At 37.1% G+C, this 25,936-nt stretch overlaps 4 protein-coding genes across 4 annotated transcripts in view; 2 read left to right on the plus strand and 2 right to left on the minus strand.

Moving 5' to 3' along the window:
• Positions 1-25,936, plus strand: part of LOC140140112 (uncharacterized) — a 59,478-nt gene that overhangs the window by 24,787 nt on the left and 8,755 nt on the right. The window contains 13 exon segments of the mRNA XM_072161945.1: positions 14,985-15,091; positions 15,558-15,599; positions 16,509-16,685; positions 17,302-17,382; positions 18,003-18,159; positions 18,870-19,013; positions 19,492-19,583; positions 20,194-20,295; positions 21,012-21,149; positions 21,667-21,849; positions 24,332-24,795; positions 24,798-25,469; positions 25,524-25,790. Of these exon segments, the coding sequence (XP_072018046.1) occupies positions 14,985-15,091; positions 15,558-15,599; positions 16,509-16,685; positions 17,302-17,382; positions 18,003-18,159; positions 18,870-19,013; positions 19,492-19,583; positions 20,194-20,295; positions 21,012-21,149; positions 21,667-21,849; positions 24,332-24,795; positions 24,798-25,469; positions 25,524-25,790 (2,626 nt within the window).
• On the minus strand, positions 1,276-3,272 carry LOC140171530 (uncharacterized). The gene is made up of 2 exons (XM_072194801.1): positions 3,193-3,272; positions 1,276-2,167 (listed from the first exon to the last, which is right to left on the minus strand). The coding sequence occupies exons 1-2, from the start codon at positions 3,270-3,272 to the stop codon at positions 1,276-1,278; spliced, it is 972 nt and encodes a 323-aa protein (XP_072050902.1).
• Positions 3,774-5,880, minus strand: LOC140135931 (uncharacterized). The gene is made up of 3 exons (XM_072157615.1): positions 5,468-5,880; positions 4,999-5,079; positions 3,774-3,935 (listed from the first exon to the last, which is right to left on the minus strand). Exons 1-3 carry the CDS (start codon positions 5,699-5,701, stop codon positions 3,828-3,830), a joined length of 423 nt encoding a protein of 140 aa, XP_072013716.1. The 5' UTR covers positions 5,702-5,880; the 3' UTR covers positions 3,774-3,827.
• LOC140135935 (uncharacterized) lies at positions 9,257-12,328 on the plus strand. Its single transcript, XM_072157630.1, has 4 exons — positions 9,257-9,333; positions 10,401-10,598; positions 10,903-11,064; positions 11,445-12,328. The coding sequence occupies exons 1-4, from the start codon at positions 9,307-9,309 to the stop codon at positions 12,132-12,134; spliced, it is 1,077 nt and encodes a 358-aa protein (XP_072013731.1). The 5' UTR covers positions 9,257-9,306; the 3' UTR covers positions 12,135-12,328.

Below are 25,936 nucleotides of genomic sequence, written 5' to 3' on the forward strand. Positions count from 1 at the left end.
AAGTATCAATACAGCATCGATCCTTCATCAGATTCAATCAATTCATTTGCATGCTTAAAATTTGTCTCAAAAATACTCAAATTGGGATTTTGATTATTTAAGGATATTTTGCTTCCCTGGGGGAGGGGTACTCAGTGCAAATGACCATACAGGGATGTGCCGCAAACATGGGTAGCATTTTCAGCCTTTTGGTATATCAATGACCCCTTTTTCTAGGCCAATTTTGGTATATGGATGTTTATGGGTCCTTTTTCAAAATGTTCTCAATTTTTTTGAAAATAGCCAAATTTTGCCTGGATCACTGTAGCCAAAAATTGTAAAATTTCCCCAAAATTTAAGGGGAAAGTTGCAAAAATTAACACAAATTTCTTGAAAAATTGGTATATTGATGTGTCCACTTTCTATTCTAACGGGCACGCCCTTACCCACACCGAAGTTGAGTACCCCGGGTTCTGGTCATCTACTCATCACCTACAAATGTATGGTCCCTTTAACACAGTAAATGCCCAATGATTTTATTTGCTGGCATAGTGCACCTTAGAATATATGATCGTTGTTGGGTCAACTGGCTCACGCTTTCTTTGTTACAAACCACTGATCGAAATGATCACAAGACAAAGCCTATGGCATATCATAGTTTGAAATAGGTATATTTATGAGCCTATGCTTGAACCAGTAACCAATGGATACTAACATGCACTAATTCAGCAAATTACTCATGCATGTTGAAATAAAAACAAAATGTCATTTAGTTCTTTGTTCATAGTATAAAATGCAGCATTGTGTGACTACACCGAATCTCTGTTGATAGGCTTACCTATACTTTACAACATGTACAAAAAGAGGCATAATATAAAAATTACAAAAACGTGTCTTGTATTATTATGGACTGTATGTAAGCCTAAACATGGGTTTTAGTTGCAATAGAGTGTATGCACTACAACATTTCTCATGATGGAGCATCCTCATTTATGGGCCGTAATGTTGGCAAATCTAGTTTTGAGACTATAGTGCACTGAATATCTCAAAAACAATAGAAAACAAAAGGATTTCCCAACCTATTTTTTGATCTCTTACAAAAAAGCAATTTAGAGGCATGAAATATATCATTGTAATTTTGTAAAGGTCATTTTAAAGGAGAATTTACCTATATTTCAAAAAGTGAGGATGCTGAAATTACAGCCCATGTTGTAGTAGACAATCTCAATTATGCTATTGATTGAATGATTTTATGAATTCTCTCAATTGAGTCGTATTGCGACAGCTATACGGTTCTTACATGAAAACATGTTTAAGTATTTTGGCTATTTGCTCTTTTTTCTCTTTGAAGGATTCTGTTCCTTCTAATCTATACACAATAGTATTGGCAAATATTTTCTGTTTCAGTGGCTTACTAAAACGCATCCATGTGGTTAATGTTTCTCCATTTTGCTTGAAGTATGTAATGTTTACCTTCAAATGTCCTTTCTCCTTCTCTGCAGATTCAACCTGGGCAATATCAAATGTTGACTTCGACATACCCACTGCAATAAAGTCTCCTTTCTTAAATTCAACTTTTAAATCAGATGAGGTTTTCCAGACCGTCTCAACTTCTTTGTCGTCTGTGGTTTGGTTGGTGTCCCGGTTGGTTGGTTTGGGTTTCTGTCTTGGCTGTTCTTGGTTGGTCGTACCTGGTACTTCTACAGGTGTGGTCTGCTTGGTTGGTTTGGGTTTCTGTTTTGGCTGTTCTTGGTTGGTCGTACCTGGTACTTCTACAGGTGTGGTCTGCTTGGTTGGTTTGGGTTTCTGTCTTGGCTGTTCTTGGTTGGTCGTACCTGGTACTTCTACAGGTGTGGTCTGCTTGGTTGGTTTGGGTTTCTGTCTTGGCTGTTCTTGGTTGGTCGTACCTGGTACTTCTACAGGTGTGGTCTGCTTGGTTGGTTTGGGTTTCTGTCTTGGCTGTTCTTGGTTGGTCGTACCTGGTACTTCTACAGGTGTGGTCTGCTTGGTTGGTTTGGGTTTCTGTCTTGGCTGTTCTTGGTTGGTCGTACCTGGTACTTCTACAGGTGTGGTCTGCTTGGTTGGTTTGGGTTTCTGTCTTGGCTGTTCTTGGTTGGTTGTACCTGGCACTTGATTAATTGTCTTTCTCTTTGTTTGTTTTGCTTGCTGTGGTTCTGCAGTTTGCTTTCTGTGTAATAATAAAGATCATTAAGGAAATATTAAATGGCAACCAATATTCAACAATGAAAAATTATATTTACTGGGTAACTTTTCATAAGGACATTGTGGTTGGAAAGAAAATGAGCAACAGATTTAGGCACAGAATTGGGTAAAGTTTGATAGCCAAAAATTACCAATTACAAGGCCCACAGAAGTGTTATAACCTGTAAAAACAACAGGGATCAATGGGTTTAAAGAAGTGCGCTGATACACTGCGCACATACGTAGACACAATAAACCAAACAACCAATGTAGGTACAAAAACAGACAAAGTCCGCTGGCCAAAAATGACCAATTCCATGCAGAGTCCAGTACAGCAGTGACAGTAATATAGTACAAACACATACTGGAACAAGTGATGAAAATAACTGTGTACAAAAGCAGACAAACTAAACCAACTGGTCAGAAAAAAAAAACCTCTTGTTTCGAAAGCAGATAAACGGCTCTTCTTCAGGAACAGAAATATAAAATATAAAATCAAACATTGAAAAAAGTACATGCTGTAGTTTAAGAACAATTTCAAATCAAATAGAACTCAGTAGCAAACAAGAAACAAACTCAGAGCAAAATTAGCTATGTCTTCATTCAATGAGAGTAAGTTCACTACCATTGTGGTAAATTCTGAAAACGACACAAAGGTCTAGTTGATTTTCAGAAAGTTTTGTAATTTTATTACACCAAATGGCAAAGGTAACCTTTTACTGGGAGATTCAATAATACATACTGATGTCTAAAGAAAAAGTTAGCAATTTTATTTTACAGTTGGCCTGGTTTACTGTAGTTATCTGTTGCAAACAAATAATCCAAGGCAAAGCTGTTTAAGCAGGGAAGCAGTAAAGTGGGTAATTTTTGTCCGCTATTGGTGATAAAACTTAAGCAAAATTCAGCATTTCATGTAAAATGAAAAATAAATTGCAATACTTTTGGGGGTACCGTAATTAAAGGTGTCTGTTTAAAAGTTTTACTGAACTGAAAGTGAAATGACAAGCTTACCTTTTTGTTGTTTTCCTTCCATTATATTGTGAGCAGGTTTGCAATACTGCTAACGCCACATCGCGTCGTCCGTGCGTCATCATCATCGTCGTCTTCATGAGAGCATCAATTTCTGCCACGCCTGAGTCAAGAAATCTGTCAGTTGAATTTCTGAAGAAATAAGCAAAAAAAAATCACCTCCAATTTATATTATGCCTACTCTATCTTTACATATTGTAATCCTTGAAAACCTGAAATTGGTGGAAAATCATGAAAAAAGGTATGAAATATTGGTCAACATGTCGCAAAATTGGATTGAAAATAACAGATTCCAGTTTTAAGGGCTGTTGAATTCAGTTCATCTGATGTTCCTGTACAGGCAAAATCGGAAACATTTAACCATTTCGAGAAACATTTAACCATTTCGGGAAGTCATACCAGCTATGCAAGTCCATAAAACGCAACACATCCCCAATGACCGCTCTGGGCCCTTTCTTTCTGGAGGCGTCGTGGTATTCGGACGGGAGCTGTTCTCGGTTCTGAACTTGCAATCATTGTGAGATGAGTCGTTATGAATTTCCAAAAGGGGCTATAAAGTAGACTAGGGTCACGCCAATGAAACCATATTTTAGGCAGTATTGTAAAAATAAACTAAATTACCTCTTTTGGTAGTAATTTCTAGAAGATGCATTTTTCCTTAAAGTTTTTCTCAGTTTAGATCTTGTATTTGGAGAATTCCTTATAGTTGGGAACTTTGAGTAGAGCTGTAAAACAACACAGATATATAAGGATAGAGTTAATGCATTATTTAGCACTAAAACCGGGCATTTGGTTTCAGTGGAAACAGCCATAATGACTTCTTAATAATCGCCATTTAATCGGAATCACCAACCTTCAAATAGTAGGTTTTTGGTGATTATATTGCCAATAAATTTCCCAGCGGAATATCATTATTTGCCGATTACAGGAAGAATTCAATCAAACATGATTGAATTAAAATTGGTTTGTGTGTAGCCCGGGGGGATCACTCACATAAATGGTCTGTACGAATGTGTAAAAAAAAAAACAAGTAAAAGGGGTGTTTTTTTAGGCAAAGCAAGTTATGCGCGTGACGGGCTTAGGGTTTAAAAAACAGTGATTTTCAAGAATAAGGGTAGTTTTCTGAAACTGGACAACTTGTTTAAGGTACCTTTTCAAATTTTTGGTAAATTATGAGTCCAAAAGGGTACATTTGTTGCATTTTTACCAGCCAAAAACTCATTAGGGGGTAAATTCTACACTAAATTACTTTATTAAGGGGCTAAATTTGCTGGTAGGGTAAAACTTGTTTAGGGGGTGTTTGAAAAAAAATTGGTCACGCATGCGTACACTGTCATATTTGAGTGGCCCCCCCCGGGGTGTGTAGGGCCTACATGGATACATATCAAGTATTTATATACTGAAGAAGCCCATTTTCAGTGTCCCTTTACAAAAAATGAATTTTAAAAGTTACACATGTGAACAAAAAGTGTCTCAACTGACATGCAATAAATGATTTGTATTTGTATACAACCTTAATTAGGTTTTTAGAATTTAATTCTTATTTTCATAAAAATATTGTAGTAAACAAAATACTGAATTTTGTAATATATAATGAATATGCTCAGGTTATCTCATTTTGTCAGCTGCATCTGCAAAACACACCAAATAGTGATAAGTGAAGTGCTGCAGTGGAAACACTAGCGTAATCAGATAAATGGTGATGGCTAACGCTATTTTAACCATCGGTTTGTTAGCGTAAAATAGTGATAACCAAAATATGAAACAACAGAAAAACAATTAACTTACATTTGATATTACTGCCTCCACTTTGTGTGATTCTCTGAAGGATTTGACATCTTGAATAGTCATCTGCTCTTTGGCTTCAGCCTACAAAATAAAGAGAAATTATGATTGTAATATAAGCAGATGTGGAAAATCTGGACCTTTAGCTGTCCTACATTTTTGTAGCATATAGCCAAAAATTACTTGAAATGCACATGATAATTATGTGGCCTCTGATTTACAGGCATACTATGTGTAATTATATAACTTGAGGCTTTGTATGAACCAAACTGCTATGATCATGATGATATGGCTCTCACCATTCTTAGCATAAAGTTTTGATATGCATCTAATTTGCTTTGTAACAATCAAGTACAGATAGGCCTACACCTCACGTAAGGAAGTCAATTAAAATCAACAATCATCTGTAAAATATATAATGATGATTGAACCATAGATATGAATGAAGTCTAGAAGATTAAAAATGACTTACCAGTAACAGTTTCCTTGCTGTTATATCTGGCTTATTTCCCATATAATCATTATGATTATACCGCAATGAAACTTCCGTAGCGAGACCCGTTTGTGTTTCTACAGTCTTCATATTATTAACCTGTTCACATCTTGGCACTGGGTGCACAGTTGGGTTTTGCAGGTGTTGGTACCATTGTTGACAACAGCTGCAGCATGCAGGCCTCATGGGAACAAAATGTTGCGAATTGGCCATGACAACACAACATGCAGTAACAAAATTTGTTTCAGAATTGGTAGTTTTAAGCAGATGAGTTAATTATAAAGATCTCTGGTTACACAGCAATGTGTACAGAAATACCTGAATCAGGACTTCAGTTCATGGTCAATGCTGGCAATATAGGCTACTTGTTGTAAATATTAATATTGATCCATTTTTCCAACAATGCAAAAACCACTTATGCTATAGATTCTTGCTGAGTGCTGATTGGTTGAAAATAGGTGATGCATTGTACACTCCTATTCATTCAATACCAAGTACTTCAGCAATTTGTATCTTCACAACTCCATCCTCATGAATATTCAGAGTGGCTTTGTAAAATCAGCTCATGAGGCTGATGTCCATGATAATTAATTGAATCTTGAGTTGAATGCTCTACACAACAGGCTCTACATCAAATGCTTTGGATGGATAAAAGTTAATAGCATTCAAGTTCAACTGTACAACATTTTGGTTGAGGAATCATCTTGGCCTATATCAGCTAGGGGCCTATATCATATACATGCTTTTATACTTAGCCACCAGAGAAGCAGACTCCTCACAAGATGGCATCATTATTTCAGAGATTGGCAAGAATAAATTATAGACTTTCAAACGTATGTAGCTTTGGCCTGCCCAAGCAGGGAAGCAAGATATTCTCACTTCCTTCACCCAAGCTACCTATCATATCTGATCAAAATCAACAAGACTATGGCAGTGAACAAAATGAGATTCCTTTATGGAAAAAGGCTACAGGTATTTTGTGTGCAACAGTGCTGGCTACATTTGCAAATGCAACCCGTGCCAAGACTGCTGGTGATGATGGAAATAAAGGTAAGAATTGTTCCTGGGGAATTGTTTTAAATTAACAAAAAAGATTATAATATAATATAATTTCATTTTACCAATTTTGTGAATCCCTATCCAAAGAGAAATAAACTGAAAAGACAATAAGTATTAGGTCTATAAGTATAATATTATAGTTTACATACACTCATGGCATTTTGCAATCATAACACCTTCTGTAATTTTTGTTCTGACTACTATATAATGCTTTTTTATGCAAAGTAGGTTTCAATAAGGCCACTACTGGTAGTGGAAACATTTAATTCATGTACTTATCAATGAACAATAGCTGTCACAGATAATCAATACTGCTGTATTGCTATAGTAATGCTTATAGAATTATGCATTAAAAATAAGGCTTACAAATTGTTTGATTGGTTTAAATTAGGGTAGGTTGGTCGGCAATTTTTTTTTAAAAACTTTTTTTACACACATTGTAAGCTGTAAATTGCGATTTTTTACAATTTTGTTGCAAAAATATAAGGTCAGGTCTATTTTTAGGGTCGGTCGGGTTATGCCAATCAAACATTTTTGGGGGCCTAACACATTTTGATACAGATAATTAATTCCTATTTATTATTAATGAACTTCAGGACAACATTATATGCAAAAGTGATAAATTAACAATTTCATCCTTTTTTGAGCATGTGATGTGCTTAACCGAGGTACAGAAAACATACCTGAATAAAATATTTGACAATAACATTTTTGAACATTTTTGGAATGTTGATAGTGTTTTTTTATACAAAACATTTTCATGATCTTTATGTAATCCAACATTTAAATGTTATTAAAACATTTTGACCAAAATCAATTTTTTTTTTTTAAATTACATTTTAAAAATATTTTCTGTTTGCTGGACAAGGTGCTTTACTTCATACTTTTCATAAACAATTCCAAAGTTCAATTTATAAACAAATTGCATGTGTATTTATTGAAATATTCTGTAAGTTAGTTTGAGCTAAAAAACATCATGGTTTGAGATATCACATGATAAGAATTTGACAATAATTACATTTTCTCATATTCTATTTCTATATAGGTGACCTTGTGCCAACTTGTAACTGCCTTTCTCATGGTTGTGGAGGAAAGCCTAGAGGTAGGAAAACAATAATTTCTCATAGAAAGCAGGACTTAGCACTTCATGCAGGGCAGACATCAGCTTTACAACAAGACTCCCATGTAACAAGGAGGCATGATTCAAGATCATCTTGTGGCCAGTGGAATATGGAATATGATCCAACTTTATACACAAGAGGAATTGCCATTGAAACCATATATCCTGGGGCAGAAAAGACAACGATGCAAGTGTTGGCAGAACAATTCCTAATGTTTACATGCAACAATGGTATGACAAAGAAAAATGTAGGCCAAAACTTTGCAACTCTAAAAGCAACGCTGCCACAACCCAACTCTGTCCCTAGCTCATACAAACAAGCCCATTCAATGATTAAGCCATTCCTAGTTCCCCTTCAAAGATATGATGTATGTATCAAAGATTGCATTATTTACAGAAAACATGCAAATGGAAAAGACTACTCAGAATTAACTCAATGCCCAGAATGCAGCACACCTCGTAAGAAACATCCCAACAGTCCCAAACCACAAAAACAATTTATCTACATGCCGGTTGGACCCCGATTAGCTAGATGGTTTGGTGAGACGAAGCTTGCAAAACTGATTCAAAATGGTGCTGTTGAAACTGATGGTAGGATAGCTGATTATCAGGATGGAAATGGATTCAAGAAATGGTTTAAACCAGGAGGTGCGCTGCATGGCTATAACAGTGGAGCTGTACCACTGGGCTTGTTCACTGATGGTTTGAATCCTAATCATAGCGATGCTCTTCAGCGTTCAACATGGCCTATTTTATTAACTTGGTTTTCTCTACCATATGAGTACAGGTCTCTCCTAGGTCCTCTCATGTTGATTGGTGTTGTTCCTGGCACAGGACCATCAGAACCTGAAAATTTAGATCCGTACCTTGATATTCTAGTCGACGAGATGTTGCAACTAACTGATGTCAAAACTTTCAATGCTTACCTGCAAGCACCCACCAAAGTCAAAATCCGTGTACTGCATCATATTGCAGATTTTCCTGCATTCAGCAAATTGCTCCAGTTACCAGGTCAGGCATCTTTAAAAGCCTGCCCTTTCTGCAAGGAAAGCGGGAATACTGTCATGCTCTGAGCAAAACTGTGCACCTCTCAAACAGATGCTTCTTGCCTGTTGATAGTCCTTTAAGGAAGAAAAATGGCCTATTTCCATCAAAAGAGACAGTGAACCAAACTGAGCCACCAAAGTACATGAAGAAGGATGAAGTATATCTACGAAAGAAATATGACACATTGAATAAAACAAATAAGGACAAATTTCGCAAAGAAACTGGTCTTAAAAGGACATATGCATTAATGAGGCAACCTGAACATGATAGAATAGAGCAGATGTCCCCTGATGCAGCCCATAGCTTTTCAGATTTGTTAGGAACAGTAATCAATTTAGTAGCAGGCAAAGTCAAATCTCAAGGAATAGCACTATCAGAGGAAAAGTACAAACGCTTTAAGGATATCTGGTTGCCCAAAGACCATGAAAGAGATGCAGAGCCACAGCGCAAAAAGCGCAAAAAGACTGAAGAGACTGCACCATGGACTTTAACAAAGGAAGCATTAAAGATATGTGATGGACGAGGAAGCAAAATCAAATATCCCCAGGGTATGCCATAAAAGAGTGGACCACTGTTCTCCAAACCGTGGCTGATGCCTACGATGGACAGCAAAATAAAGGTATGTTTGCTTTAAAGTTTAAGTTTATAAAGCTCCAAAATGTTTAAATTTCATAGACATTTTTCATATGTAATTTCAGTACAAAAATAAATTTATTGTCGTTTCAAAATTTGAATTACAGAAAAAAAAAATAAACACATTGATTGTGAAAATGACTATAAATGAACATTATTTAAAACATAAAAATAACACTACAAAGTACAAGACACACCCCATCCATTATACATGTGTTAAGTTTAACTGTTTGCATTAAGGGGGTACTACACCCCTGGCCAATTTTGTACCTATTTTTGCATTTTTCTCAAAAATTATAGCGCATTGGTGACAAGTAATATATGTATATTATAGGGGCAAGGACTACCTGCACTGAAAATTTAATTTCAGCACAGACAACAGTTACAGTCAAAAATGAGGGGAAACCAATATTTGATCAATAAATCAATAACTAGGCTACTTGCCTTGAGTTGCTGAATTTTCAGTGCAGTAGTCCTTGCCCCTATATTAAATATACATATTTTACTTGTCACCTATGCGCTATAATTTGTGAGAAAAATGCAAAAATAGGCACAAAATTGGCCAGGGGTGCAGTATCCCCTTAATGCTATGTGATGTGCAAAATGTGGATGGTGTGTGTAAATTTAAACTATGGATTCACCGCCCGATTACAATTTATGCTTCCCTAAGAATATAATGGTGCATCTTTTATTGCCTAAGTATTGTGTAGAGGTTATGTAATACTCATAATACTATTTCTAATCACAAGTTGACATTATATCGAGTAGTTCATGCTGGGCTAGTTTTGGTATGTATAGCAGTCAAATTTGTTGCAGAGAAGACGTGTTTGCTGATAATTGCATGCAATATGGTTCATATGTCTGTTCAACATGATTATGGCTAGGGCGATGTATATTGAATTGATCTCTTCTGTTGTATAAATTAATTTCACCACAGCTAAGGGTATTATTTAATATCTACTATGTAGGCCTACTGTTGCAATAACATGTATTATGGTTGATCACAGGTTTGTATTAAATTCACAATTATATTGCTTTAATTTTAACTAACAGGCAGCAGCAGATGGTGTATTGGCTTGGTGTTTGCGGGGGCTTTTAGGCGATGTCCAGGAAACAACCCTTTACAACCTTTTCAAGATGATTGACAGTTTGATTCAACCAATCTTTGAAGAACAGTATATCCCTGCCCTTTGTGATCAAACAAGTACAGCTCTCTCTCTACTGGAAAGGGATTTCCCTGTTTACGTACAGGTAAGTTTATACATTCAAGTAGGCCTGTAGCAAAGCATATTTGACATCATAAATCAAAACAGTGTGGAAATAAAACTTTAAAAGAGGGCCCCATTGAAATAACATATTCAGCTGACTTTATGTAAATAATTAAGTAAGCAAATAAATATATAACTAATTAAACTTTGACATTCAGTATTTTGAAAATAAAAATCAAGCTAACTTTGTAATAAGTGTGTGCTTATCTATTTCCCCAATGTCAGTTAGACCTACATGTATGCTCATGACACTTCAATGGTAGTCATCTCTTGTTTTTCTATTGCAGAATATAACCACTCACATAATTCATCACATTCCAAGAGACATCCCAGAATTTGGTCCTCTCCACGGAAGATGGACTTTCCCATATGAGAGAGTCCAGTGCTGGTTATCCAGGCAAGTCACAAATAAACAGCACCAGGAGGCAACAATAATGGAGACATATGCAGTAAGTTATCTTTATTCAGTTGAAATGGGCTGAAATGTATTAGTTTTCTTTATTTAGTTAAAATCTTTGATCCACCTTTATCATGTCAATTTTAACATGATTTCTGCAGTGAACTGTTATTATGATGGCTAATAAGAGGGGACAATTAAATGAATTCAATAGATACATAATCAAAATTGATTTTCACACTATTCATACTTAAGGTACTTACATGACTCAATTATCCTGACCATAAAAAGATCAGCCTCTCATGTCAAGTGTTTAGACCAGTAGTAAATAGATATTATTGATCATTACAACTGACAGGTGAATGTATAGCATGTTAAAACAACATTGCTTCAGAATCAAGTACTATATTTTGTTTTTATTTTCTCCTCCAGATATATGATTGGTGTGTCTTCTTGATGCTTAGTGGCAAAGTTACTGCATTAAAGGAAATATGTCGAGATGATTTAAAGAACAGACAAGGAATTTCTAACCTAATAGTACATATGCTGGAGCAAAATAATTTGAATGCTACAACTAAAACTGAGAGAGTTAACAGCAGGCGACAACATCTTCTGAGTCAACAATATATTCAACAAATGGTGAAATTTTATCAGATATTTTCACATGATTATGAAATCAGTATCTCGGATATTGACCCAATCGCTGTGAAAATGCAACGATTTACCAAGACAACTGATGACCACAAACACATTTTATACAGGACTAAGGATGCTGAAATGACAACAGAACGCGTTGCATCGTATGTTCGGGTTTCTGTAGATAATGGACTACAAGCAGAGTCAAGATTTGGGAGGATACAAAACTTGTTTGATCATAAATTTGGAGAGGAAACATTCACTTGGGCTGTCATTAAAATATACTTGGACACAAAACTAGAAAAGGGAACATTTTTCAACACCTCAATGTCTCATACGGATTCAGATCATTTGTACCCTGTATCGCTACTTTCACCGCCATTGATTGTTGCCGAGGAGAACAGTCGTCTGTGGTTTTTAAATGCCAAATCACAATCAAATTATTGGGATGCAAAGATGAATACACAGTTACAATATGGATTATAGCAATGTTAGAAATAAGACAACATTTCTAAGTGCCATTTGAGCACTTGTGAAAACTAAGTGGAGATGCAATATGTGATATACACCATTTTCAAACTTTTTGAGATTAAGATAACCAACATTTATCATATAATTTTAGCTTTCAATTGACACTCGACTTTCCAAATTCCAAAAGTAAACTTTTTAAAAATAATTATCAGAAGTAGCAAATATTTTATACTATATTCTATCTATTATCTCAAATTGGGAAAAATTGACATATATAATATTTTGCATCTAAATTCTTCAAAATTTATGGGCCCTCTTCAATATTTTTATTAGCATATCATATTGTTCATTTTTTTTCTCTTTAAAATGCACATTCACAGATGAAAAGAATCTTTGTTTTTGTTTGTTTTTTCAAATAGTCATTGGCACTCCGGTCCACACAAACGTGTTTTTCCCATAGATAACGACTGTGTCATCGTATTAAGATATTAGTACCGCGTGTCCGCTCAATGTTGTCGTCATACTATGTCATCATACTACAATCATGTCATCATTCACGAATGATCAAAATTTCCATCATTGGGCCGGTTTTTAGCATGATTGTGTCGTAATTGAAAATTACCTGTGTGTACGCATTTTGTTGGTGTATATACGTTTACTCAATGGTCTTCATAATTGCTGTAGAGTGAATTTATTACAACACAATGACGAGGTGCTGACCGTGTGGACGCTCGCATCATTCATGTGTCATAATCATGTTATAATCAGGTAATTAATATGACACAGTGACGAAAATAGTGTGGACTGGGTCTTAATAAATCCCCGGAATAAATCATCCCTTCACATAAGGGGTATCTCAATGAATGATTATGTTCAGTTGAATGAGATTACCTCTCTTGAAGGGATTAAACTAGATCAAGTGCCCATGTCAAACTTGGTATCTTTTGTATTATCTCATCTAAGGTGTTCTGGTGAGTCACTATGAAGTGATTATGTATGTAGTTAAGTACAATATATTTGATTAACAAACAACATACAGTAAATTTTGAAAAAAAGGATTGCATTTGAAATGAAAGAAAGAACTTTTGGTGTTTATCATGTGTTTGTAGCTAAAAAAATTCTAAATTTAAATGAATGAAAATTCACTTCAGATATTCAAGATAAGTTTATTCTTGTGTTTTGAACTGCCTTAATTGCTGAACTCAGTTTTTTCTTATAATCTTAACAATATTTCCAAGCTGAAATGGAAGAGAAAAAAATGATATCAAAACATGGTTTATTGCTGTGTAAAATGTTACTGTTAAGGCCTTAGAAAAGCATTTTTAGGTGCAAACAGGACCTCATGCATCAACGTCTGAACAGAATGAGCCACAGATATTGGAACACAATATCTGTGGCTGAACAAACTTTAACATTGAGGATACATTACAATGTAGGGTTCAGTTGAAATGTGTATTGTCATTTTATATTTGCTGAGAAAATTAATAAATTTATTTTAATGTTGATACTGTTTTACTATGTAATGTATATTGCTTTATCTAATTTTACACTATTCCAATTTACCAAAGTATACACAAAATATATGTTGACTATAATATTGTGCCCATATAATAATATCAGTAACTCTCTGATCATTATGGAAATTATGGAAATGTGAGAATAACTTGAGTTTTGAAAAGCAAATTCTTGAACTTAGTGATTTGCCCAATCAGCCTCTCTTTTTCCATTATCTAAAAGTATGTGTTGGGGTGTGGGTGGGTGTGGGGAGGTCTTTCAACAAATATTAAAACAAAATAAAAATACTGAAAAGGGAAAAAAGAAAGAAAGTGCAAAAATATTAAAAATTATGCCCTATGCCAGGTCCAATTTTGGGCTGTTTGGATCAGACATACAGGCAAATCACAATTTCAGAAATACTTCAGTTTCTAACAGCATAAACTGTTAAGATAGCACGCCTACTAACATCCAATCATGAAATAAAATATGCATAATGTTGTGATTTTAGTATTTTAACATTAAATGTTGTAATTTCTCCATTCTCATGTTCACCAACCATGACCATTTCCAATCAATAAGCATGCCAGAGAGGCCAGAAATTTATGACCAGCTTAAGTCAACAATGTAATAATAGTGATAAGTGGGTGCCACTTATCTTCTAGACAGAAAGTCTGGGTGAGCTAAATCTCACTGGATTTACCTCGCCTTTCCTCGCCTCTTTCTCGCCTTTCCTCGCCATTCCTCGCCTTTCCTCGCCATACTTGCCCAGGATCTGAGCAAGACTTAATTTAATTATCTCAACCTCGCCATTCCTCGCCCTTTTTTATAGGCTACCTCGCCTTTCCTCGCCTTTTATCGCCACACCTCGCCTTTTATCGCCAAAAATGGGTACTTTCTCGACTTTGTGGGTTTCTAGTGTGAGTGCTTGTGAAAAAAAAAGTTGTGGGGATTATTATTATGTCCCCATTTTGTTTAAATTGGGTTATCTCATCAAAATTGAGATTTTGGTATCTGGGAAAATCTGTTTTTTTTGTCCTCATAAAGTAAAAGTTTCAGGCCTACCTACCAGAATTAGGTTTTGCTAAGATTTTACAAACAACATGGTAGCATAGGGTGTACCACCTAGGATTATGTACCTTTCTTTGTGCTATTGTGATACATTTGTGATCGTAATATCCAAACTGCTGAAGCAAAATAACTTGTGGAAGAAGAATGTTGGGCGATGCGCTGTATGGAAAAATTGGACCTTCATTTGAATAAAATGGAACCAGTCTCCTTTAAGTTGTGCCTTTGAATAAAATGGGGCCACCCACCTTTAAGTTTTGCTTTCATTTGATATGTGCATATGTTTTTGTGTATTTATTTCAGATATTGGGAGTATTTTACAAATAGTAGAATTATCACCTCTTAAAGGCTCTGTGTCATGGACCGGTAAACCTGTTTCCTACTACCTCCACACCATTGACAGAACGCTGGTAAGTTCCATATAAGGCAAATGATATTCCATATAAAGTAATTGATATTCTATATAAGGTAATTCATATTCCATATAAGGTAATTCATATTCCAGACAAGGTAATTCATGCAGAAGGTTAAAATTGTTTTGGTTTTCATGAAGCCTGCCTTCAAAATGACACCTTTTAATTTAAACAATTTATTCTGTATAATTCAAAGAACAGACCTTCCAGAATAGGTAGTCATTACTCTGAGTTCCATGCCTAAAAAGGCAATCGTCAGACGACACGATGCCTTTTTAGGCATGAAACTCAGAGTAACGACTACCTATTCTGGAAGGTCTGTTCTTTGAATTTTTATACGCTCTCCCTTTTGGGATTGAGCACTTTATTCAAAAGATAGTCTAACTTGAGTAAAATGTTATTCTGTATAATTCTGTATTTTTCTTTTCGTGACTAAACTTACTTTTTCACCATTTCTTTCCAGCTTGAAAAATATTTCCAGAGGCTCAAGGATCCCAAAGCTAGAGTAAGTCAAGTTTATCGTAAAACATTGATTTATATGAGTGTGAACAAGATGTTTATTATTTTTGCCCACACTGTTGTCACCAAATATCCAGAATACACAAGATGTTGACAAATGTAGCTCAATGAACAGAGCACATCCAGGTCTTGAAAAATATGTTTGTTTCTAGTCTATCGACCCATGTTTAACCAGTTTTGTCTATTTTCAAAGTGAAAACAAATGGAACCTGTACAAAGTAATGGGAGTGTCATTTCGTCGGGTGCATTACATAGTGACGGATGTTAAACCCAGGGTGTATTACATAGTACAGGCATGAGAATCTTCAGTTTTTAAACTGAATTCAGTTTTTTTTGTAGTCAAAATTTCCGCAACTTTATTTAAATTCAGCCTGTTTTTGGTACTTTTTGCCCAATTTCACGTGCATTTTCAGTTTTTTCAGTTTTTTTTAGGAAAGTGTAGTCTCATGCCTGATAGTAACGGATGTTGATCGCAAATTTATCAAAAAATGGGTATCAGGAAAACGTTGAGTAGGTATATTGTATGGCCATAGATTATAAACTTGCTATTAATGTTCAGCAATTCATGTGTCTATTAAAAGTAGACCCTTGAAAGATATTTTCAAAACGTTAAAATGTAGTAAAATCGTACATCTCATATATGTAATAGATTGCCAAAGTTATCCGTTACTACATGTATGTCTTGGGCATTTTGTTTTGAGAACTCAACAACAGTCACTATGGATTTTACCATAAAGTGCAGATCCGTCACTATGTAATGCACCCAACAATTTGATGAAATGAGGCGATGTATCATGTTGCAAAGGATTCTGGGAAGGGTAAGATATCTTCTCTGCTACTGGTAGTTGCAAAATGTTGACCCATCTTGTTTTTTTTTTTTTTTGCATCTTCAAAGGAGGAGGAATACCAGAAGTGGAAGAGGAGAAGAGGACCGGTGGATTACAATGCAATCAAGTACTTGGATTTCAAGAATTCCAGCGAGAGTGACTCTTCCTCTGTACACGGTCCCACAACCAGGAAGAAATGGACTGAATATATTGCCAAGGATGCACAGAAGGAGAATAAAGACAAGGTTAGCGTTTGTTTAAATGGTCACTCCATGCAAAAACACATTTGGTCTTGATGGGACCAGGCTCAAGCAAAATATTCAAGCCAGGCTAAAAAAGGGTATTATAAGCATGCTGGCCTACAGAGAATTTTTCACAAGTGTTGTCATTTATATCAGGGCATGGGTTAAGGAGGGCATAGTGTGTAGTCTTCATCATCATCATGCCTCGGCTGCAGAGCAGGCGACCAATTTCCTAGTGTGCCTATCTATTGAGCTTGAATCATACCTTCATTATACCTTGGGAAATGTTGAATGTAGGTTAGATAGGAGGTACGTGGACCTTCTCCTTTTGCCATGAATAAGTATGTAGAAGGCTGATCTTCTTACAGATTCTTCCTCTGGCAGACAAAGGATGTGCCCTAAGAATTTCAACTGGATGTCACACTCGGAAGAAGAATGCGTACCAGTTTAAAATTCTCAAAATCAGAAAAAGGATCATGGCGAGGGGAGGCTGGACAAATGCTATGCATGTAAAATCAGACAAGTTTTGGCAAATGGTATTGAACACAAGTAAAAAAACCATAGAAAGGTTGTTGTATTTTTGGTTGCCTAATGGTAAAACAAATGTTTTATCTTTCAGAGCGATGGTGATAGTGACAGTACAACTACAACAGGAAGTCTGCCATCTAAGAGAAAAAGAGCTAGAAAGCCACTGGCAAAGGTAGGAATAGAACGAGTTTCCTTACAATTATAGTCATTTTGTATACACCAGTAATTAAGTTAATCTGTGGGCGAGATGAATATCCCTGATTTTACCCCTTACCCCCAAAACCTTACCCAAATTCAGCTGCTATTCTAAAGTCTTACTGCTTGTTCCATCTATTCTGAACTCCATTAATCTTTACAAAAAATAGCAAGTAAAATATGGGTGTTAAATAAGGGCCACCCCTGATTACTAAATCACTCATGTGAATGTTATTGTTTTCTTACCCCTTACCCCCAAAACCTTACCCAAATTCAGCTGCTATTCTAAAGTCTTACTGCTTGTTCCATCTATTCTGAACTCCATTAATCTTTACAAAAAATAGCAAGTAAAATATGGGTGTTAAATAAGGGCCACCCCTGATTACTAAATCACTCATGTGAATGTTATTGTTTTCTTACCCCTTACCCCCAAAACCTTACCCAAATTCAGCTGCTATTCTAAAGTCTTACTGCTTGTTCCATCTATTCTGAACTCCATTATCTTTACAAAAAATAGCAAGTAAAATATGGGTGTTAAATAAGGGCCACCCCTGATTACTAAATCACTCATGTGAATGTTATTGTTTTCTTTCTCAGACGCTGACTCCCAAGCGTGGTCGTGGCAGACCACGGAAGGGGGCACACAGCAGCCCTACCTCTGTGTTAGGAAAAGCCAATTCCGCGGCATTAGGACTTGATCTTCTGCATCAGCATACGGTGTCTATGAGTAAATCACCTCCGACAAAACCAGATGGTAAGTAGGGAAGAGAGGGCGGATGGGTCAGAGGTGTGAGAGTTCTTCTTTTCAGCTGATTTCCTCTGTTTTTTGTTGCCCAAATTTATGTGTTTTTAAAAAATTTACAGCCCATATTTGGCATTTTTACCCCAATTTTACATTTTTCCAGTTTTTTTTTTTTTTATAGTATTTTCCTCATTTTTTGGTCTATGTCCTCTCACACCCCATAATTTATGGAAGGAACATTGGTTAACTCCTCTACCCCCCCCCCAATGTCAGGGCTGATTTGAGGCCATTTCGGGTTACCTTGACAGTTTAATAAATTTACTTAATACGCCCTCAATACAGCAATTTGGTGTTTTCTTTTTTTGTGTACTGCAGTGCCTGCAATGAGGCAAATCAAAGTGATTAAGCTTAATGCTGGTGCTTGTCCATGATCACCCAGGTATCTGAAGCATCAACATCTCAGCGTGCATGCATTGTTTTGTCTATGGGGCTATTCAAATTGAAATCCATACACCCTCTGTAGAAAGCGTTAACATAGTCTTCCACATAGGGGGTGTGTATTTTAAATGGGATTACCTGGATAGGTGACTTTATTTGAATTCTGCACTCCCTGTGTGGGAGGTTAAAGTCATGTCTTCCATAGGGGGGTTACTGGAATAGCCCAATGTTTCTCTCAAGATGTTTTATCGTATAAGTTACCAGCATTCCATTCATTTCCACAGGTTCACCCCCTGATCCCAATTTGCCTTTGTTTAATCTACCAAGCATGTTATCCGGAGTGGCTAAAGAAAATATCATCGACACTGTGGTTCAGTTTACACCCAAACAACAAATGGACATGGAAAAAAGCCTGGATAATCTGTTAGGTAAGAACAAAGAATAGATGCTGACCTTTGAAGTATAACCTTTGACCTGGTATGGGTAGAATTCACATTTTTAAGTATGTCCTGAAAGCACTCATGATTTAAACCCAGCTACGTCATTCTGATGTGCACATTGTTGAAATCTGCACATTTCAGGATTTGGGACTTATCCGAAATGATCTTTCGGACAAGAGCCCTAGCCAATGTATTGCATAATGAAAAAGAATGGATAAGATTTACATGACCTTTGACTTGAATTGAGGTCAAATGGTACGAGATAATGCTTACGTTAGAATTAACATTGGAATTGCAGTTGGAATTGTGCTGTATGGATGAGCAGTATATTATGTTTGTAGAATTTTTAATGCAATTTATTTGGAAGTTTTACCCTGCACACAAGTGTAGGAAAGTGCATTTCCAGCTTTTCTGTAGCTTATGAAGAGTTTCTTTATTATTATGTGGTTATTTTTTTCCTCCACAGAATCTTACAAGCAAGATTTACTGCAATACATAGCTCAAATGAAGACTCCCGACTACCGTCAACTTGTAATGCAACAGATAGAGGAAGAGAAGGTATGTCGAGTGTTTGTCTTGCAGCATTGTTTCTAACCCATTATCACTATGGCACCACTGCCAATGTTGTTCCACCTTGAGATTGACCCTCTATGCTTTGATGCTTGTTATTAATGAACTATCAACTAATTAATCAGAATTAATGGTAATTTTGTTTTGGTCATCAATACATCCAAAGATTCATATGTTGTCATAATAATTAGCAAGTCAAATTATTTCAGAAATAATAATTTTGATCTTTTGCCTAGAGTGTTCCTTTTACAACATGACTGTGGGCCAGTCCAGTCAAAATCCCAACACCCATCTATAAAAGGCATGACCATTATCTTATCTTCCACACTGGGAGTGTGAATTACAAATGGGGTTACCTGAATGGGTGACTCGCATTTGAAATCAGAGAGTTCTGTACTCGCACAGTACTACAAAGGGAACACAAAGCCCCACCTATTTCGCTCATTAACAGGGCCCACACATCAGTCATATCAAGAGAGGGCGGTTCTTCTCTGGAAGCGAGTGTAGTGCTCATTGTACAAGCTCCACAACATTTTATGACCCATTGTGGCAGATAGCATCACAAATAAATGTGTGTTTTTTTTCCTTCCATTTTCAGAATCATCATCAGCAGCTACGCAATCAACAGATGCAACTTGAGAAACAGATTAAGTACCTGACAGGGGACAGCATGACGTTACTGCATACCAGATTGGAGGAGGTAAGTGTTGTCTGCTTCACTCCACCTAGGGGAAATGGGCAGCTGTCTAAAGCCACACTATTGAGTTCAGTTCTGGTATTTAATATCAGATTTTGTTGTACAAGTCCAGAATTTTATTCATGTTTTTAGACGTTTCATCTTCTGTGCGGAAGATTTCATCAGTAATCCGCTGATACAGCCGCTGCACCACCTCTGGTCCTCCTACTCTCATCCCCAAGGGGTGTTGTTGTTTGCAGAAGCTGATCATATAGACGAATCCAATTTCACACATTCCTGCTCCTCAATGGCAGCCATTAGCCGCGACGGGTACCCAACTATCCCACCTAAAATGTGGGATGATGCGGCCTTGAAGGGTATTATAAACTGCATTCTATCACCCGTGTTACACATAGACAAAAGAATGATGACAGTTTACAACACAAAAGAATCTAACATCGAATTTTAAGCGGGTTTAATCCACCCAATTGGGTACTCACAACACCTGTTTGGTGCTTGCAGCTAACCAAATATGGCCAACCAAGTCCTGACCATGACTTGGCTCGTTGGATTCGTCTATACATGACTCAAAGGATATGTTCCTTAATCGCGATTGATAACATGGTCCCCGCACTCTCTCTCTAATCCACATTCAGTTTTGGTATGGTGTGGAAAATGCTTAGCTTTTGGCCTGTGATATCTTTTCATGCAGTATTTTATCTTTATTTCCACTATTCCAGCTTGGAATCCAGGCAAAAACGCCGGCAGAACTGGTGGCCAAATCCAAAGAAATTGTTGGAACACACCGAGAATTACAAGCGCAGGCACAACATCTACAGGCACAGATTAAAGAGTTGGAAGTCAGCAATGTGAAATTGGTAAGTTGGGAGTCAAATTCAAGAGTTATATTGAGAGTCATTTTTGAATGCTAAATCTTCAAGAGTTATATTAGGAGTCATTACAAAGCTATATCCAGAGAAATAATAGGTACGCATCAAGAATTGCAGTGGCATACACAACATCCGCAGGCACAGACTAATTTTATTTAGTTTGAAGTCAGCAACTTGAAATTGGAAACTTAGGGAGTCAAATTCAAGAGTAACATTGGGTGTCACTAGAAAGCTAAATTCAGAGAAATTGTTGGAACATATCGAGAATTACAGGCATAGGCTGAACATCTGCAGGCACAGATTAAAGAGTTGGAAGTCAGCAAATGGGAAATTGTTAGGCAGTCAAATTCAAGAGTAATATTGGGAGATATTAAAAAGCTAAATCCAAGGAAATAGGAATTCCACCAAGAATTGACAGCACAGATATGGTAACAATTGCACAATGGAAATCTCTGAATTCTAACCGAGATTCCCCCTTTTCTTCTCTGCAAATTTGTACCTTCAGTTTGAGCAGAAGTCAAAAGATATGCTGAGTCAGCTGGTAGCGAGTGGCAAACTAAACGGCACCGGTGACAGTGGCCATAATCCAGTGGCAGATGACAAGGCGACTATTATAAAGGAGCAGATCTTGGAGGAGTTTAATAATCAAAAGGAGCTGAGGAAACAACTGCAGAAATTAGAATCAGAGGTGGGTGGTGTTCACAGGGCTTCAAATGGCCCCATATTTCCCATTTTGTTGTTCAATTTTTTATTGTAACAGAATGGTAAATGTGGCATTTAAGACAAATGACCTGTAAACCTAACCTCTAACCCCTAACCCCTGTCCCTAATTTGCATATGGTGATGTTTCTGTCTTAAATGCCACATCTACCAACAAAATGTCCTATAATTTTTTACAAATTTAGGGAATGAAAATATTTGTTAATTATATAATTAAATAGTAAGAAATTATAGTGAAACCATCACTAGATAAAGTGCTCAACTATAAAATATAGGAGCGAAATATATTATTATTAGTGAAATTACCACATCGTAATACAAATTTGTTTAGTATGGATGGTTTCACCCATCCACACTCGCCAGTTGCAATGTGTAAAATGACAAAGAATATGTCTTGAGTTTTGATGCGCCAAGAAGAGGAATTAACGCAACACGTGATCTTAAAGTTATGCAACACAATACGCTGCGCGTCTTAAGTGCGTATCCATGTCTGGGCCTACTTATTGCTAAACATGCTAAAAGAGCGACTTATTTATAGTTACACAGTAAATGTTTTTTTCTATGCCTTTTAGCCACTTGCTAGTTCGTTTCTGTGGTTCAAGGTTGACATATGTGGTTTAGTTATAATAAAGTATTTCTCAGTAATGCATAGATTGCATTTTTTGCTGTTGGTAGAGTACGATTTACTTCGAGCAATAATTCTCCATTTGATGGAATATGATACTTTTATTATCATTAAGGTTCCAGATGTAGTTGCTCAGAGCGGTGGCGATCTTTGATTTACATTTTTGAAGGTACTGTTATGGACATTGAATCTTGTTTTAAATGGGCCTTCTGTAAGTCCAACATATGTCTCTTCCTTGCGGTTGTCTGCCCTTGTAACCGCCGCTGATATATTACTCCCGATATCAGGCAATTTCCATCAAGAGGGCACAATTTGTTTTTGCAGTTGCAATTAGTGGTGTTTTGTGTCGAAGCCAAAGATGTTTTCGCAGATTGCATCACATATTTGTTGTGTCCTGATATAAGTTGCTGCATGTTGGGCATGCAACTATAACTTATCTTTACGGTGTTTCTATTTAGAATCTTGTTGAGCTGGTGATCTGGAGGGAAACATTTATCTAGTAGGCTGAGAAACTTCTTTCCAACATTGGTAGAAACGGTATCGCTGTACGGCGGATTGAACCATGTAATGTTCCGTTTACGTCTTCGTTTATTTGTTTGCTGATCGCTATTTTGGCCAGCAGGGTTGTATTTCAGTTCGTAATTGTATCCACTCTTCTTTAAGGCTTCCTGGTATGGTGGAGTTATGGAGTTAAAGATATCTTCGTGGACGATATATTTGACAATCTTTTGCTGATGCTTTCGGGATATTCCTTATTACAGAAGGTGGATGATTACTTTCTTTGTGGAAGTATAAGATGGTGTTGTTAGGTTTCATATAAGGTTTGTAGGTACTTGTTCTTAGGTCCATTGTGATATCTAAAAAGTCAACGGATTTCTTGTTGGCTTCGATGGTGATTTTAAGGCCATTGTTTGCAAAGATTTTGCATATCTCTTTCTTGATAAGTTCAACCTGTCGGGATGTTTTTGAGCAGGTAAATAAGTAAATTTTTGGTAAAATTCATATGTTAGTGCACAGGTGTCGTAAATTTTCAGCAGGTCAGGGGATAGATTTTACTGCCCTCCATTTTTTTGCCTAGTATATTATTTATAGACATTATACCAGTCCAAAATGATGTACACATCATGCAAAATATTTGGGATTTTTCCCCTTTAACAATAGTTACTGGTCTGTGATACCCACTGTATTTGAATTCCATTGTCCTATATTTTCATTCAAAATGTTCCTATACTATACTATTCCTGTATTTTTACAAGGGCTTGAAGTCCTGTGTTTAGATACAAATAGTTCTGATAAAGAACTAGGAATAACTTTGACAAAATTTTGAAATCAAATTATGAATTAGCATGTGACACAATCTGATCCACTCAGACCCAAGTCTGAAATATTGAACATTTGAGTTAATACCATTACTAACTTGTTCAGTCTCTTTGTAACTTTTAAAATGTCCATTTATGTTATTTTTTTGGTTTTTTGCTCCTTATATTTATCTATATCTCAACTTTATTATTGCCGACTTTGGACCGATTGGATCAGATCATGTCACATACAGGCATGAGAATTTTCAAGGATTTTGCCTGAATTCAGACAGTTTTGTTGTCCAAATTTGACATTTCTATTATTTTTTCAGCCTGTTTTGGGCCTTTTCACACGCTTTTTCAGGCACTTTAAAAAAAAAAAGCCAGTTGCATGCCTTCACATGAGATTTTGAATTGATTTTAATGTGTTATTTTGAACTGTTCATTCTGATTTAATTTATTTTCATATCAATTAGAAGTAGGTAAATAGAACTATGTTTTTGTTTTCTATTGTGTGTATGTAACAGGTGAATGCCTTAGAAAAACTGAAAGGTGAGAATGAGGACACCAAGACGTCAAAGAGGCGACAACGTTCCAAGAAGAAGGAAGAAAAATTCAACAAGGCTCTCATCAAAGAAGAAGCGTTTATTATTAAAGGCGGCACCATTAGTCCGTTGCGGTCAAAATCGGCCGGCTCGGACAGCTCCACACCAGGGACACCTACGACTAGGACGCTACCGACGAATCTGTCACCGCGTTCCACGGCGCTGGCGGCCGGCATGCACGATTACGTTCCCATGAATCCGGCGGTGAAAGCCGCGTTGCAGAAACATTTGTCCGGGCAGGATCTGGATGCATCAAAAGGATTGTCTGATGCGAAAAGTAAGCTGAACTCGAGTGGTCTGTCGGTTTCAAACAGTACTACCTTATCGAACACTGCCCATTTAGTACAACACAGGATAGCTACGCCTACACCTGTCGGTGGTGGACTCAATCCACAGGAGCTAACAGTAGAAACATTATATTACATATGACCCCCGGTGACACTGGTGGGGTGAAAACAGTAGAGGGTCAGAAATTAGTAGCATCCTCAGCAGGGAACTTACTAATGACAACAATGGGGCAACCTAGTCGGGTCACCGTCACATTAGCGGGGGCGCCGCCGCAACTGTCGCAAAGCGCCACCGCTGGATTGTCCGCAGCCAAGCTGTCTATGCTGCATCCGTTAGATGTTAAACATCATCAAACAATATACAACTATATGAACCCAAATGTGGGAGGATTGTTAGACCCGAGCATGACTGGTTCCGAACCGCCGCTCAGTCCTCAGAATGTGACGTTGTATCCGTCGGACAGTGTTTCGTCAACTTCAAACAGTACTACGGTATCTTCCCGAGGGAGCGCCAATGCTGCAGCGATGACACCGTCTACCTCAAAGTGCAATCCCCAATCCAGCACGGTTGCGACGAGCGCCATGTACACGGTCACTAGTTCAACTCTTGTTACGCCGCAACACGAGAAACAGCAGGTGTTTGTCGCCACTCGCGGACCTGCGTGCTCCACCCAACTTGCACGGGCTGAAGCTGCAGACGTATTAGTCTCAGTCGGGCGATCCCTACCCCCATTTCCACAGCAGCAGCGCCACCACATACCCAGACTACCTCAGTAGGGCCGACGAAATCAAGACGAGGACGGCGTGGATCGTCCAGCGTGCGCCAGCCAGCATAACATTCCAGCCAAAATGGCTGCCACCTGCTCTGCGACCGGTAGCGGCAAAGGTGGCCAACCAGTGCATGGTTCCATGGATACTCAACAAGAGAGCATTATCTCTATGGTGACTAATGTACACCAACCATTGGGGATTAGTGCGATTCCATCGCCAGAGTTGAAGGGTGGTGCTGGTGCAGGTGCTGCGGGAAGTAGCAGAGGAGGTGGGAGGCCACACGGAAGCCACAGGAGGGGAGAATCGGATGGTAGAAGTAAAAGGTAAGAAAATAACAAATTAGAAAGTGTTAAAAATTCATGCCTAGGTAAGGTCTATGCTTTTCGCTGGTATGAATTAACAATGCCTGAAAATGTTCATTTAGCCTTTATGTGCCATGTAGAAAACTTCTTCAAATGTGACACGATCT

Source organism: Amphiura filiformis, chromosome 2, assembly GCF_039555335.1.
Source record: "Amphiura filiformis chromosome 2, Afil_fr2py, whole genome shotgun sequence".
NCBI lineage: Eukaryota > Metazoa > Echinodermata > Ophiuroidea > Amphilepidida > Amphiuridae > Amphiura > Amphiura filiformis.

Bases quoted from the DNA above. Each gene is read 5' to 3' on its own strand.
- LOC140135935 (XM_072157630.1), top strand. From the start codon at position 9,307: ATGCCTACGATGGACAGCAAAATAAAG. The intron at 9,334-10,400 runs GTATGTTTGCTT...TTTAACTAACAG, and splicing joins CGATGGACAGCAAAATAAAG to GCAGCAGCAGATGGTGTATT. The intron at 11,065-11,444 runs GTAAGTTATCTT...TTTCTCCTCCAG, and splicing joins CAATAATGGAGACATATGCA to ATATATGATTGGTGTGTCTT.
- LOC140171530 (XM_072194801.1), bottom strand. From the start codon at position 3,272: ATGACGCACGGACGACGCGATGTGGCGTTAGCAGTATTGCAAACCTGC. The intron at 2,168-3,192 runs GTAAGCTTGTCA...ATTATTACACAG, and splicing joins GGAAGGAAAACAACAAAAAG to AAAGCAAACTGCAGAACCAC.
- LOC140135931 (XM_072157615.1), bottom strand. From the start codon at position 5,701: ATGGCCAATTCGCAACATTTTGTTCCCATGAGGCCTGCATGCTGCAGC. The intron at 5,080-5,467 runs GTAAGTCATTTT...TTTATTTTGTAG, and splicing joins CAGCAAGGAAACTGTTACTG to GCTGAAGCCAAAGAGCAGAT. The intron at 3,936-4,998 runs GTAAGTTAATTG...GTTGTTTTACAG, and splicing joins TGGAGGCAGTAATATCAAAT to CTCTACTCAAAGTTCCCAAC.